Source organism: Parasteatoda tepidariorum, chromosome 7 (assembly GCF_982258835.1).
Source record: "Parasteatoda tepidariorum strain Cologne lab strain chromosome 7, Ptep-v5.0, whole genome shotgun sequence".
In the NCBI taxonomy this organism is placed as follows: Eukaryota; Metazoa; Arthropoda; class Arachnida; order Araneae; family Theridiidae; genus Parasteatoda; species Parasteatoda tepidariorum.
Window position 1 is genome coordinate 9,767,175 of NC_141761.1, and position 14,545 is coordinate 9,781,719.

At 27.3% G+C, this 14,545-nt stretch overlaps 1 protein-coding gene across 2 annotated transcripts; it reads left to right on the forward strand.

Annotated features, from left to right (window-relative positions):
- The first annotated feature begins 2,562 nt into the window (after positions 1-2,562).
- On the forward strand, positions 2,563-12,799 carry LOC147806829 (transcription-associated protein 1-like). 2 transcript variants are annotated; one of them, XM_087167283.1, is made up of 6 exons: positions 2,563-2,886; positions 4,450-4,614; positions 5,181-5,230; positions 6,109-6,149; positions 9,260-9,343; positions 12,650-12,789. In XM_087167283.1, the coding sequence occupies exons 2-5, from the start codon at positions 4,509-4,511 to the stop codon at positions 9,282-9,284; spliced, it is 222 nt and encodes a 73-aa protein (XP_087023409.1). In that variant the 5' UTR covers positions 2,563-2,886; positions 4,450-4,508; the 3' UTR covers positions 9,285-9,343; positions 12,650-12,789. The 2 variants fall into 2 exon arrangements, with proteins under 2 accessions (XP_087023409.1, XP_087023410.1); XM_087167284.1 differs by having other exon boundaries at positions 2,796-3,161; positions 6,040-6,149; positions 12,650-12,799.
- The last annotated feature ends 1,746 nt before the right edge of the window (positions 12,800-14,545 follow it).

The following is a 14,545-nucleotide window of genomic DNA, read 5'->3' on the forward strand; positions in this document are numbered from 1 at the left end:
TGGAAATTGTTTGAAATGGCGGTGACTGCTACAATTATTTTTCTTTATTGCAGAAGTAATTTTTAAGATTATAATGTGTGGTAAATTGTACCATACATTACAAAATACATCGATGACAGAAAAAAATGCGATTTAAATTGACATTAAAATGAATCTGCGCATTATGGTATCAATATTAGTGATTTTAGATTCTTAGAAACACATTTGTAAAATATGTGAGAAAAAAATGTAAAGTATAAAATTCGTTTTAATTTAAATATTTTGAATTAATTTGTTTGAGGCAGCCTTTCGGAGGGAGGGGGGCTTGACCTTGTTAGTACTTCTACGACAGACGACTACAAACGAATACTGGTCATTCTTTACGAAAGAGCCATTCATTTCCATTAACCTTCCCTCACTTGGCGATTATCATGGCTCATACTGAACTGCCAATCTAGTCTATGGTTTGGAGTCTATGGTTGATGGTATGGTATGGTATGGTGACGTCCATAAGAAGGGGGAATCAAAGGGATTCGGTAAAACGACCCTGACACGTAAATTAGCAACCAATAATTATTAAAAATTATTTTTTTTTTCGTGGAATTATCTCAGCAAAAGCGAATTTTACGATTGTATGCGAAAAAATTTTGATTCGTTAAAAAAAAAGTTTTTCTGATAGGGAGAAATACGCAAAAAGCAAAGTTAACATTAATCCAAGCTTTCGGTCGCTCTCCTGGCATATTTTCCAGATTGCTACTATACGGTATAGTTTAACTATACCGTATAGTAGCATATAGTATATATACTACGGTATAGTATAACAACTAAAATCAAGTCTTACCATGTGAAAATTCAATCATTGAATCAGAAGTTATTCTTGGTGTTCCGTTTTTTCTTTTCTTTTTTACCGCAATGTACATATAATGTACATGTGTATGTATAGCGTGTTTGTACATAGCGCAGAAAAAGCAAATGCTTTGAATAAATCAAATTGCAATCGTGGTATTATTTAAACATCGCATATACATTTCAATCAAATTTTGTATTTTCTTTTCCGAAATAACATTTTATAATGATGTGAAAATCCATATACATGATGTATAATGGATGATATGTAATACCGAATGTTATAATATCGGTATATAATAAAATACTCTTCCTCTTTCATCCTTAATTTTCTCACATCGCGGGAAGTTAGAAAGTTAAAATTTGTGGTAAACAGAAAAATTTTAAAAGTTTAAATTCGATATTTTGTATTTATAGGGGTGATTATGAGACAGAGATAAAAATATAATATACACAAGTTGGTAATTGGTATTAATTATTATTTTTATGAGTTATTAAAATTATAACTAATGCGAAATAGATACTCAAATTTGAACCACGTGTTCTTTTGGGAGAATAAGAAAAGCTAAAAGAAGGTTACGTTCAGGTTTTTATAACTATCCCAATTGCCCCATTAATGCTAAATAACGTGTACACGTTTTTACCAAGATAGATATAGATTATGTGCTTCTTATGAGACAAAGGAACAAAAATAAAAAAGGAACGATTTTGATATTTTATAACCATCAGGGTAATTAAACTGTTCAACAGTTATGCTAGATAACATGTTTCTTCAAATTATACCCTTGTACTTAGCGCAGCATAGCCATTTCCGGCTTTTATTCCATTAAACCATAAAGAGGTGATTCATGGTAGTGGACGACTATGTAGAATCGACGAGTTTCTTTAGACAGATGAACTCGCCATCGCAAGCATGTCTGAAAAAAATTTTAACCCTTCGACTTGAATTTAAAATTCTAATGCTGAGAATTCAAAGGAAGCGTTGAACTATGATGCAAAGCTGGTCACCGCAGATGGCTCTAGTCCCGCAGTGGACTGATCGTTAAGACACGGTTCCCAGCAGATCACCGAAGTCAAGTATCACTGGCTGCAGTCAGTGCGCGGGTGGGTGACCACTTGGATCAGTCTGCGTAGGGACCGAGGGTGTGCGGTATTGGTCCTCGTTAAACTGTGCTACCGTAAAGTGCTCGACTTCGCGCGCAGGTCGTCGGGCTACCGAAGCGAGGGTGCCATTCCCTCCGCAGAGGATCAAAATTGTGATGGCATGTCTTCGGATCATCCTCCGGGATGTTTCCCAGACCGTCGCCAATAGCCCATTGTGCAGCTCTAGTGCGACGTAAATTAACAACAACTAACAACAACAACAGCAGATGGCTCTAAAATTTGGACCATTCACATATTCGAATTTTTCGTATTTAGTGTGAATAATCTTTTGCAGGAATGCTGCCGAAAGCAATCCGAACCAACAAGGAGTCAAGAAGCGGTGAGTTCCTGCAGATAAAGGGTGAGGAACAGTGTGGAACCGTGAAGCTCGGAGTTCGTGTAGGTAGGTCAGTGTTTTCCAAACTTATGACTTTTGTGTACCCTTTCTAAATTTTTCGTAACGATACGTAATTGTAAATTTTCATGGCTAGTTTTATTTTTAAATAATTTTTTTTTCAAATTTTCGTTTGTTGCAAGATATTTCGCATAAGAACGCGTGCCCCAGCTAAACTGTTCCCGTAGTCCTGGGGGTACGCGTACCACATTTTGGGAAACACTGGTGTAGGTGGTCCAGTTGTTCGCCGAATCAGACTTTCTTTCTCATATTGGTGAAAATTATGAGCGAATATTCACTAGCGAAGAACTCGCCTTTGAGATTCACTTTTGCATGCAGTAACAAATGGCTTTTTACAAATTTAGCATTTCCATTTGAACTGGTTAGCAACATTTGCAGAAATAGGCAACCGGAATCTTTACATAATTATGAAATCAGTTCGCAAACAAACAATAGACTGTGATGAACATTTCACTAAGCATACCCTTAATTATTTAATGAAATAGGTAGTTTGAAATATTCCAGTATGTGCATCAGAATTAGTCAATGTCAATTAAGATTTCTGCCAGTTCTTTTGTTTTATTTCTCATAGTAATAATCGCTATAGAGTTTTTTTTAATTTTTCAACATAATCATGTTCAGAATTATTTATTTAAAAGCTCAGCAATTTTGTATTGCACTTTTAAATACAAATAAAATTTTACTAAGAAATTAATTTTGTGTAACATAAACCCAGTGCCGGTATAAAAGCAGTTACTTTATCTTCGTAATTATACAAGTACAATGAGCCTAAGTTGCTGTAATGACCGATCTTTTTAATACCCTTTTCCCCCCTCCCTTTTTAAAATTGGTTAACCGTGGTTTTTTGCAACCCTATTAAACTTTTATTACTTTAATCACTTATTGCAGTAAGTTTATTATACCTTACTGTATCAAGTAGCTCATTATGGGAAGATTTCTGTATCCTGATCTATAGCTAAATAAATGCCAAACTTGGGCAGTTTTTAGGCAGTGGTCCCCGAGAAACTGAAAAAAATATCATAAAAGGGGGCCTACTTAAAGGATATTACTCATAGCCATCCTCAGACAAACTTCTACTTGTTTTATTTATTTTTTTTAGTTTGCAAATTTGAAATAAATTTATAACTTTAATGATTATAGTCGACATGACAGATCATGCTACGGAAATATTCCCCTCATTAGTACTAGATAAAAATTAACTAATAATTGCAAATAAAATTCTGTTTTCTTAGTTAATCTATCTGAAAATATTACACAATTGATAAACCTTATGTGAGGGTAAACTTATCAAGGGTCACCAAATTCATGGCTGTTGGAGTATAACTACTGACACTTCTTGCTTTACTGGGCACAAGCAAAAAGTCACTAAAAATGTATACATGTGCTTTTCTTAGTTGTTATTATGTGTTTGTGTGAATATGTACTACAGACCTAATAAATATCCATTATTAAAAAGATTTTAAGAATATGAGTACTATCTCTATCAGTACCTACGCTAAAGTGTTAGCCTATGTTGTACTTAGCATTTTAAGAACAAACTCACCACGATACCTATTTTTGTCAAATTATCTTAAAATGACCAGATCTGAAAGTGTGAGCATGTAAGGGGCAAAAATTAAATTCATAGTTCCATAATATGAGTTTGTGGTTATGTATTGTCTTGATTTTGGATTATAAATCTCAAAATACTTGAAACTCTACTTCTTTAAAAAGATATCTAGTAAAAAATCTAAGTAAATATGTGCACTACATATATATCATCACGATATAGCAAACTCATGTTTTATCATTCGCTTTTGTTTGGACCAGAGGGGTCATTATATTGAGCGTTAACTGTATTTATAATATTTTATACCATATAACTCGGCTAGAGACTGAAGACTGAAGCTTTAAGTGGTGTTAAGTGAAAACTCTAATATAAAATTTCTTGTTCTTATAAAACAGAATAATGTCTGTTTTTTTTTAAATTTCTAATACATGGTCACTGATTTTGTCTGTGAATAATTGCAGTCCTTACAATGTATGCAAATTCTTAAAAATATTTATTTATTATTATTATTTTTTAGAATTGTTAAAATTGGAGGTGAGTTTTATCATTGAATAGCTTTTTCTGGAGTCCTTAAGCATGGCAGGGATACCCGTAATGAGTGAATCAGCACCCATTAATGATCTTGTTGCCGTTATGAATGCTTACAGCTCATATGTATCAATGCTCCAAGATCCTGTTGCAAGTAAGTTTAATACCTAATTAGTCATTGAGAATTGAAAAATCAGAATTTATTTTCACTTAAAAATTTCTCATTGCAATTTAGTAATAGAGATTACCTAGATATATTTAGCACTGAAGATGTACTTAATGAATAACTATATACTTATGGCTCATGTTTTTTTTTATTTTGATAACGTTTATAATTCTCTTTCATTGATATTCATAAAAATAAAATAACCAAAGTAATATACTTATAAGTAAATCTTACTTATCTGCATCAAATACAAAATCATTCTTCAATATTTTTTTGTCTCATTTTAAACATAACCATATACCAATAAATAAATCATTGTATTTATCTGCATTTGATCAAAAACCATACTTAAATATTCTTACTTCTCATTTTTAATTTAATCATCTCCACATTTCTTTTTAAAGCAAAACCTTGATCAAATATATTTTATGTATTTATTGTAGTAACCTGCAATTATAGCTTAGTTTTTATTTATTTATCTGTCATTAATTCACTTTTCCTATTGATTTTTATATTGCAAAACTTTAATTTTCTCTTTTTCTTTTCTTTTATAGAGGATGAAAGTAAATTGAAAGCTTTGCAAGAATTAAGTGGAGAGGTTGAAGTAAGGTTTTAATTTAATATAGTAAAATTATTCATAATGTCATTTTATCGGGAATTCTAAATTTATTTTTTCAGTTTCAGAGATGACAGTTTATTTTTCGTAATTTCGCAGGTTATATATGCCACTATTGAAGTAATTGTGCCGTTAAGCCCAGCATTCAATTCAATTTTGACTATGGAATTACGGGAACCTTTTAACTCCCACTCCATTTTCTAGTTATTGAAATTGGCCTCATATTTTTTGGTTTAATTTTTCACTTTTTTGCCAATTTTTTTTTCTTTTACATTAAATGTAATTGGCAGTTTAGTTTACCATATACTGATAAACTTATTTATTAAAAAATTAACGTTTTAGCACCAATTGTATCAAGGTCGTTGAATTTACTTGAATGGCAAATAAGAATTTACATTTTAAGAATTAAGAAGCATTCAAGTGATATGTTTAGCTCAAAAGCTTTTTAAAAACTGTTTCAGCAAGCTGAGACATAAAATCACTATTTATCTTCCCTCCTATGTTAATATTAATAGACTATTAATGGTAAACATGTTATTAGTTTTATTACTCTAATGAAGGAAAAAAAATATTTATTTTGATACATCACAGTTTGAATTTGATAGTTAAAGACTAGAGGCACACCATTGAAATCAAGCATACTATGTTTATAAATATATATATATATATTTTTTAAATAACAAATAAAAATAAAAGAATTTGAATAGATGTTTGACTAACAATAATAAAAAGAATAATATTTAAATAAATTATTTATGTTATAATTTTGTAATTAATGTATCCTTATATTTTTTCAGACTATTGTTAGCAATCCACAATATCCTTCATTTTTTGATCATGCTATAAAAATTTTCATCTGAATTTAGGAGATGGAGAATCACAATTCATTGCAGAAAAAACTACACATGTATGTATTTTTATGTCATACCAATGGATCTTTTTGCATATTTTGATGTATATATATATATATATATATATATATATATATATATATATATATATATATATATATATATATATATATATATATATATATATATATATCCTGTATTATTTTTTATGAACTTAGCCAATCTAAATTTTTTTCCTTTACTCTTTTACATTTTTTTATCCATACATTGTCAATTATTAGTTAACATAACTAATAAGCTTATTGAATACAATTAATAGTCATTGATATGGGTTTAAGATACCAAAATTTGAACAGTATTTAAAAAAATAATCCCTTCGTTGCAAATGTTTGTTGGTTACGTTATGTGTGTATGAAATCAAACTCATTTTAATATCTTGGCAGAACAATCAGGTTTTCTCTATTTACGCTTGATCTCAGTTTGTTTTTATACTCAAGACTGCTGTTTTTAAAAATTAGATTAAATAAGGTTTGTAATTGTCCTGATAATCTTGATGTTTCCGATAAAAAGTATTTTATCTGTATTTGTCCTGAATTTTATGTATGTATAGAATATTCGATTTTCCAGGAATAAAAATGCAGATTTTTGAAAAAGTAGATTTAAAGAATTGAAAAATTTTGATCCAATATATATATATATTTTTTTAATGCTTGTCAAAGTCGCAATATTTGATAGTTCCAATATAGGGACTGTCTATTGATTATTTACAAGGCTTAGATATTTAGGCCTTACCCAGAGGATTCATTGTTTCAACCTCTTTGGGAATTAAGTCATTCAATGGAAAGGAAAATTGATAATCAATTTTGCAACATCAAATTTTTATGATGTCGATTTCAAGGGTGATATTCTTACTTATTATTTTCACCAAATACATTAGAAAATCTTGTAAGATTTCCCAGTTTTGTCTAAATTTTGATTGTTTTCTTTCATGTGATTTCAGTTAACAAGCAGTCATAAAACTTTTAAATGATGAGTTGGAGGATTGCTCACTAAAATTAGTGTTGTACATAAATGTTAAGCAACATATTCATTGCATTTTAGTTTTGAGATTATTGAAACCCTACTTTAATTAGATTAAAGAAATCTTCAACTCAATTACGCATTTGAATTTCCTATATATTGGTATGAGTAAAATATTGACGAATTAATGCTGTTCATTTTTTTTTTAATGCAACAGTCCCATCAAATTTTCTATGTTTTAATTTGGAACTATTATTTGTTGTTCTGTATTGATAAAATTATTCTGGAAACTGTTAAAACTTTGCTATGAACAAGTAATTTTTTTGCTGTGAAATTTTATTTTGTTACTATTAAGTAGAGTAAATTATACTTTTTAATTAACTGTTCCGGAAAATGCTTTGCCGTTCCAATTTTGTCCTGTTTTTATTGCTGTCCTGATTTTTTCTTTGGCCTGCTACAAAGGCTGCTTAATGTCTTCAGCTTGGGCAATGTTTGTGTTTTAGTTAATAATAATGCATAAAGGCTTTTTTTTAAATTTAAAGGTATTGCAGTTTTTCGTCTATTCAAGTTTTTAGAGATTTATTAAATGTTTTTAAATTTACTAGCAAATAGGATATTCCATATTTTCATCATATAATTTCAAAATTAAATTTGAGAACTCTACTTCTTGTTATGTAATATTTTAAGCATGAAAATTTGTCTGTTGTCCAATATTTTATTGAAAATTTTTTTAAAAATATACCATATTAGACCTAATTAGAATTTTAATATTATGATAAATTGTCATGAAACATACATATTTTGCTGTGTATTACAATATTTTTCAAATTTAATAATTGACTTTGGTCAAGTTTTTGTTAACCAAACAAAATATAAAACTATCATTGTTGAAAATTATCATATACTCAATATGTATTCAAATTTACTCAATATAGATCAAATATTGTTATCACAATGGTTAAGAATGAATGTTTTGTTGCTCAACTAATATGATTCTTGTTGTTTTGAAAATATTTTTTAAAAATTATTATTTAATTATATATTTTAAATTGCTTTTTTATTACAATTTCCTTAAAAAATATTTCCTTAAAAAATAATAAAAAAATTTAAACAATATTTAATATTTCCACTGAATTATATTGTTTTTTTCAACAACTTTGTGAGACAATTTTTTAAATAATTCACTGGCTCCCTACGAATAATCATTTGCTACCTCATAGCAAACCAACCTTGTCTTTAATGTTCAAATTATTGGAAGTAAGTGACCACTATCTTGTGAATAAGTGACTGAATTATATATATATATATATATATATATATATATAAAACTTCTTTTATTAATAAGTCGTTTGTAAATCAGCCAGCAGTTATGTATAATTTCAAATAGTAACAATTATCGATCAATTTAATTTCCCTAACAATATAGGCAGAACAAGAACTTACAGTATATTTTTGTTCTGCATGCGTTGTTATTTGTTGAGCATAATTGAAATACATGAAAATAAAGAGCATGGATCTAGAAAAGTTTAAGCTTCTAGGAATTCATTTTTATAAGCCATACTGTGTGATTAAAAAAAGTGCTAAATTTTACTGAAATATTGGGTACAAGCTCCCCACAAGAAATACTAGCACAAAAATTGTGCAAAGTAAAGTTTATTTGGTCAAAATTTTGAATAGCTGAAAATATTTTTTGAAAACTAAAAATTTTCTTCTCTAGCATTATTAATTTACTTCTCTACATTTTATAATAATAAATAGAAGATTAAGAGTTTGTTTTCCCTTCAAATTGTGGGAAAAGAGTGGTGCTTTTTGTTACAGAATTTAAAGTGAAAATGAAATTTGACTTACTGCGCTTCATCTCAAAACCGAATTTTTATTTTTAATAACTTGATTAATTTTTAAATTTTTTATTTTTTCAGAAATTACTTAACTACATTAGATTGATGTTTACATCTGAACAGATTAGCTAATAAAATGTTGCTATTTATTAGCTTGGAATTCTGTTGCTTTCATAAAAACTTAGAGAAATTATGCAGATATTTTTCTCAACATATAATTCCTCTATATGTTTAATGTTGGAATTTTATGACTTCTCCTATACTGATTTTATTGATGTTTTATTTTTATTCAAATATTCATATTTTAGGTGGAAAATGAGGAAAACATATTAGTAGTTTTAAGAATAATCATAGAATTTCATAAGACCTTCAGGCTACCAAGCAGCTTTAAAGTAAGAATGTGTTATTTATATGATTTATCTTTTTCAATGAATTTGTTTTTGTATTAATATATTTCACACATGTACAGTTTCATTGAAAACTATTTTATTAATAATCAATTTTTGTAAATTTTTGCATTACATTGAGTGGAATGTGTTTCTATAGATTTTTAAACTCGCATTTTCATGGGGAAAAGAATATCGACTTGAGTGGATGTCATTTAATGTATCTTATAAGAGATTTTAGATTTTTCACTTGTTTGATTAATTAGTTATTTTGCACTTAAAAGTTTAAAAAGATATTAATATAGACTTCCATTATAATGACAAATGCTTCTATGAATAATTCTTGATAAAATGAGGGAGTAAAAAAAGGAGAAAATAGAGGAAAGAGAGGAAGATAATTCTGCAATGATTCAATTTATAAATAAATTTTATTGGCCTATAATTTGCAATATAAATGTTAATGATCACAAGGAGTGAACTCATTTTAAATTCTCTGTACAGAAATTTCTTGGCAAATTGTTCCTAAAATTTTTTTGTTTTAATTTCTCAAGATTTTTAATAGACATTGCTTAAAAGAATTCCATATTTTTTAGCTTTTACTAAATGAAAAATTCTGAGGAATATCAATGAGTATTGTTTTTTCAATCCAAATTGCTCTGATCCTTTAATATACCGTAAACCGGGGCGAGTCTACCCATTTTTTAAGTTTGTCAACTTTCAAGTGGTCAAACTTTTGTAAATATTAAAGAAAAAAGGCTTTTAATAGGTGTTTCAGAATTGCTATTTATTCCTCTTTAAAGCTGTGAAATCGATTTTAGAAAATATTAACAGTTACGCTGTTACTGTATATTTTTATAGAACTGCTGACAAATCTCTCGTATGGGGCGAGTCTACCCATTCTACTAAAATGAATGTTAACATTGTAAATAATCAAATTTTACTATTAAATTGTTATTTTAGTTACTATATAGGATATTTATGAAGTAAAAATTCATAACTTAATTATATATTCCATTTTTTTATTCATAAAATAACACAAATTGAGTATTTGATCGATTATCGCATTTTGATCAAAGTTTTGTTTTTATAATCATTAACATTATAAAATAAAATTTTTTTCTGATTATTGTTGATAAAAATAAATTTAAATTAATATAAATTTACAATTAAATAATTAATAAATAATAATAATTAAGGATTATTAACAAAATCGAAATTCAAACATTGGGAATCATGAAAAATCCTTTTCCCATTCTTTTGGGAGGTAATAATAATTTATAAATAATAATTTATTTAACTTGCATTAAATAAAAAAAGTTAATTTTGTAATATAAAAATTGAAAAATTAGGTAAAATGAACTTATATTTACATTTATATTTAACCTATAAATTTTATTATTAATGATAAATTTATCAATGCAGAATTAAAATAATATACTCAAATTCATTTAAAATGACTTAATTTTAATATAAACAAAGTTCTAAATTATATTATTATGCTTTATTAAAGCTAATTACGAATGGATAGACTCGCCCCGCGAATTCTGGCTTTTTGTTTACAACAGCAAAACTTACATTCTTTTTGTTTTTTTTCATATAAAATTAATGTAATCTTAGTCTTAGATAAGTTTATCACTTAACCAAAGTGAAAATAGTAATAATAATAATATACTTACGGAGCACCAGCTAAAAGTTTGCTGATTTTCAATACGAATCTCTCAAAAGACGTTTGAACAGGTCGGTTAAAAAGACACCAAATAAATAAAAACGGATCAAACTACTACAGCGCCATCTTCCTTAGAGTCTGAACTAAGTCCTCAGTCGGTAAAAAAATTTTATTTGCAATTTAAAGTAGTGAGAATTAAATAAAACTAAAATGGGTAGACTCGCCCCTGGATGGGTAGACTCGCCCCGGTTTACGGTACATATATTTTTTGAATTATAACGAGTCTTAATCATAAATTTATTTTTTAAATATTATAAAATGCTATTTTTGCACTAAATTTAAATGAAAGTCATAATGAAAAAAAAAATTATTGTGGGCTCTTTTTAATTTTGGTGTGAATAACTCAAAATATTAGGGAGTGTGAAATATCAATGATTCCCCCACAACACAACAGGACGATTTTATTAATACTTTGAATTATTTAAACTTTTTTGACTATTTTAAAGTCCAATGTGAAAGGAACCTTTAAAATTTTCATGATTTATTAAGTAGAGAAAAATAAATTAAAAAAAGAATTATGGAGAAATATAGAAATTCTCTCCATTCAGTGTTTATAAGTTTCTCCATTCATTGGTAATTTGTTCTTAATAAATCTTTTTAATGTTATTAAAACCTCTTTTTTTAATTTTTTTATTTCCATGGTGTAAATACTTTTTTTTATTCACTTATTTTATATTGTTCCTTTTGGTACTCTTCACCTGCATGGCCTGTTAAACCACAATATACCAAATCTTAAAATAAAACTTAAGTGATTGGGAAAGCTAAAGGTTGCATGCAGTGATGTGAAAATAATGATATATTTAAAAAAATTTAGCTATTACTAACACCTCTTCAACTTACAACAAATAAAAAAAAATCATGAAGAATAGTATAATCAACATGTGACTTCAAAGCAAAGAGAAAACATGTGAAATATTAATTATGAATGGTTGTGTTGCTTAAAAATAGGGTTCAGCAAATTTAAATCTATGTATTAAAATAAAGGAGATTTCATCATAAATTTTATCACTTGTTAATATTTTAACTCAATACAATTTTCTGTAGTATTTTTTTTTTAAAAAAAAAACTTTATTCTTTTTAATTTGTTGAAATTTTATGAAACATTTATGTGTTTTTTTTTCCTTTTAAAATTTTAATTGAAAATGATTGACTGCCGATGCTTTCTTTTGTCGTGTGTTTATTTAATCAGAATTGGTTTATGACAAACTTTTTATTGAAGAAGAAAAAATATGGTGTATAAATATTTAATACTCTGCATTATTCAATATGAATACAGTTTTGTGATATGTAAACAAGCTCCACCTTTATTGTGATAACATATGAAATTATAATAATCATATGATTTATTTACCATATTGTATAATTATCATATCATATAACATCATGATATTAATTATGATTATATTAAAAAAGGCAAAATATTTGGAAGAGCATTAATATAATGTATGATTATTATTAATATGATTCTTAATAGCATCCTGAAATCGGTTGGTTACACTATCATGTTACATACCGATTGAAAGAAGAAAATATATTCTAAATTAGAAAAAATAATTAATCTTTTGTAATTTTCCAATTTATTTTAGATACAGATGTTTCTGCTTTATGTAAAGAATATTTACAAAGATCTGCCTAATTACTTGCATCTTATGTTTGAAGCACGGCCTACTCCAAAAGTAAAAAATTTATCAGCAGCTACGTTGAAACCGTTATTGAAAGAAACATTTACCATCCCACCGATTCAAATTGAGAAAAGTTAAAAAAGGGATCCAAATTCAACTACTCAGATGGTGAGTAAAAATAATTTTAGCGTCTGTGAATCTGTTATTATTAGTTATTAAATTAATTATTAGTTCATATAATTTGAAAATTTCAAGTCTTGTGTTTAAAAGCCTTTTTCATACCTGCCAACTTTTACGCATTTGGCGTAAAATTTTATTTCTATATTTAAAGTGGTAGTAAAATGAATGCTTTCTATATATTCCTTGCATTTATAAACTTAATTTATAATCTTTTTGGCCACCACTATTTTTTAAAAAATTGAGCATTTATAATAATATGCAATACTGTTATGGTAGTCTGCATAAGCATTTTCAAATTATAGCGCATGATTCTGCCGATAATTGTAATTTACATTCCATTTTACTACCACTGGGGAAAGTCATCCTTGAAAGGATTGAAGGTTGGCAGGTATGCTTTTTAAATGTATGTTAATAAGATTATTGTATTTTTTGAGTAAGCAATGAAAATAGTTATTTGGCTAAACCATTATAAAATTCAGACTATTTGTTGTAGCCTTGGTAATATTTAAAAATTAGCTTATTCACAAGTATGAAAGGGTTTCTATTCCTAAAAAAGCCTTAAATTTAAGTATGGTTTTAGGAGCCCATTAAAAGGTATGTTTTTCTTTCTAAACCTTCTTAAAGCTCATTCATATTTTAATTTTGAAGACTTCAATTGCCTTTTATAATTGTTTTCATTATTATTTTTGATGCTATTGAATTTAAAAATGATATTCAAGTAAAATTAAAAAAGCTATGAAGTAACTTCGTTTAAAAATTTAATGTGAGGAGCATTTTTTTCATAATTTAATTCTAAAACGTGCTTGGAATCTTTTTTCTTGCTTAATTTATTCGAACTTCAGGTCAATTTTTGGTGGTATTTACTTTAACCATCTCTTGAAATGAGAATTCATGTATGCATGCTTTTAATCAATTTTTAGTTGTATTAACTTTAACATCTCTTGAAAAAAAAATCATGTATGCATGCTTTCAATCTGTATAAGCCTTCAAAGTTAAGGAAAAATTTTACTATTATTATATTAGAGGTGCACTACCTTTTGAAGTGAAGGGCTACATGCACAGCAAATTGACCTATGAAGGGTTGCATGCCTAAGAATTTAGACAGGCATGTTAACAGCAATTATAGATAGTAATTGTTTTAAAAACATCATTGCTCTTGGCACTAAATTCTTTTTATTGGGTAACCTTATAATATATTTGTGTAAAATTAAATACTTTTAAATGTTTAAAATTAAAAACTGATTACCCATTAAAAAAAACAATCAGAAAATCAGAATCCATTTATGAGAAAAGAGCAGATAAATAGAAATAAATTTTTAAAAAAATGGGAAAATTCATATTTTTTTTATCACATTGCATAATGCAAAAGTCCATTTAAACATTAAAATTTTAACGTTCATAGAATTAAATTAAAAATAAATAAATAAATATTCTAGTTAATAAAACAAATGCAGGTTAAATTCTTTTGTTTATAGAGAGTTTGTAGGATTAAAAATGATTAAAATTAAAACAAAACCCTTTCAGTGCAAAATAAGATTCAGCATTTAGTAGGGAATATACTCCAACTTTGAAACATTAATTTTAAATAAATTACAAGAAAAGAGGCTGGAAGAGAAAAGAAAAAGAAAACATTAATTTTGATCTTAAGAATCTATTTTTTAATTATTATTAATTAGTATC

Coding starts and splice junctions, on each gene's coding strand:
- LOC147806829 (XM_087167283.1), top strand. CDS start 4,509: ATGGCAGGGATACCCGTAATGAGTGAATCAGCACCCATTAATGATCTT. Junction 4,615..5,180: donor GCTCCAAGATCCTGTTGCAA/GTAAGTTTAATA, acceptor TTTCTTTTATAG/AGGATGAAAGTAAATTGAAA. Junction 6,150..9,259: donor TTGCAGAAAAAACTACACAT/GTATGTATTTTT, acceptor TTCATATTTTAG/GTGGAAAATGAGGAAAACAT.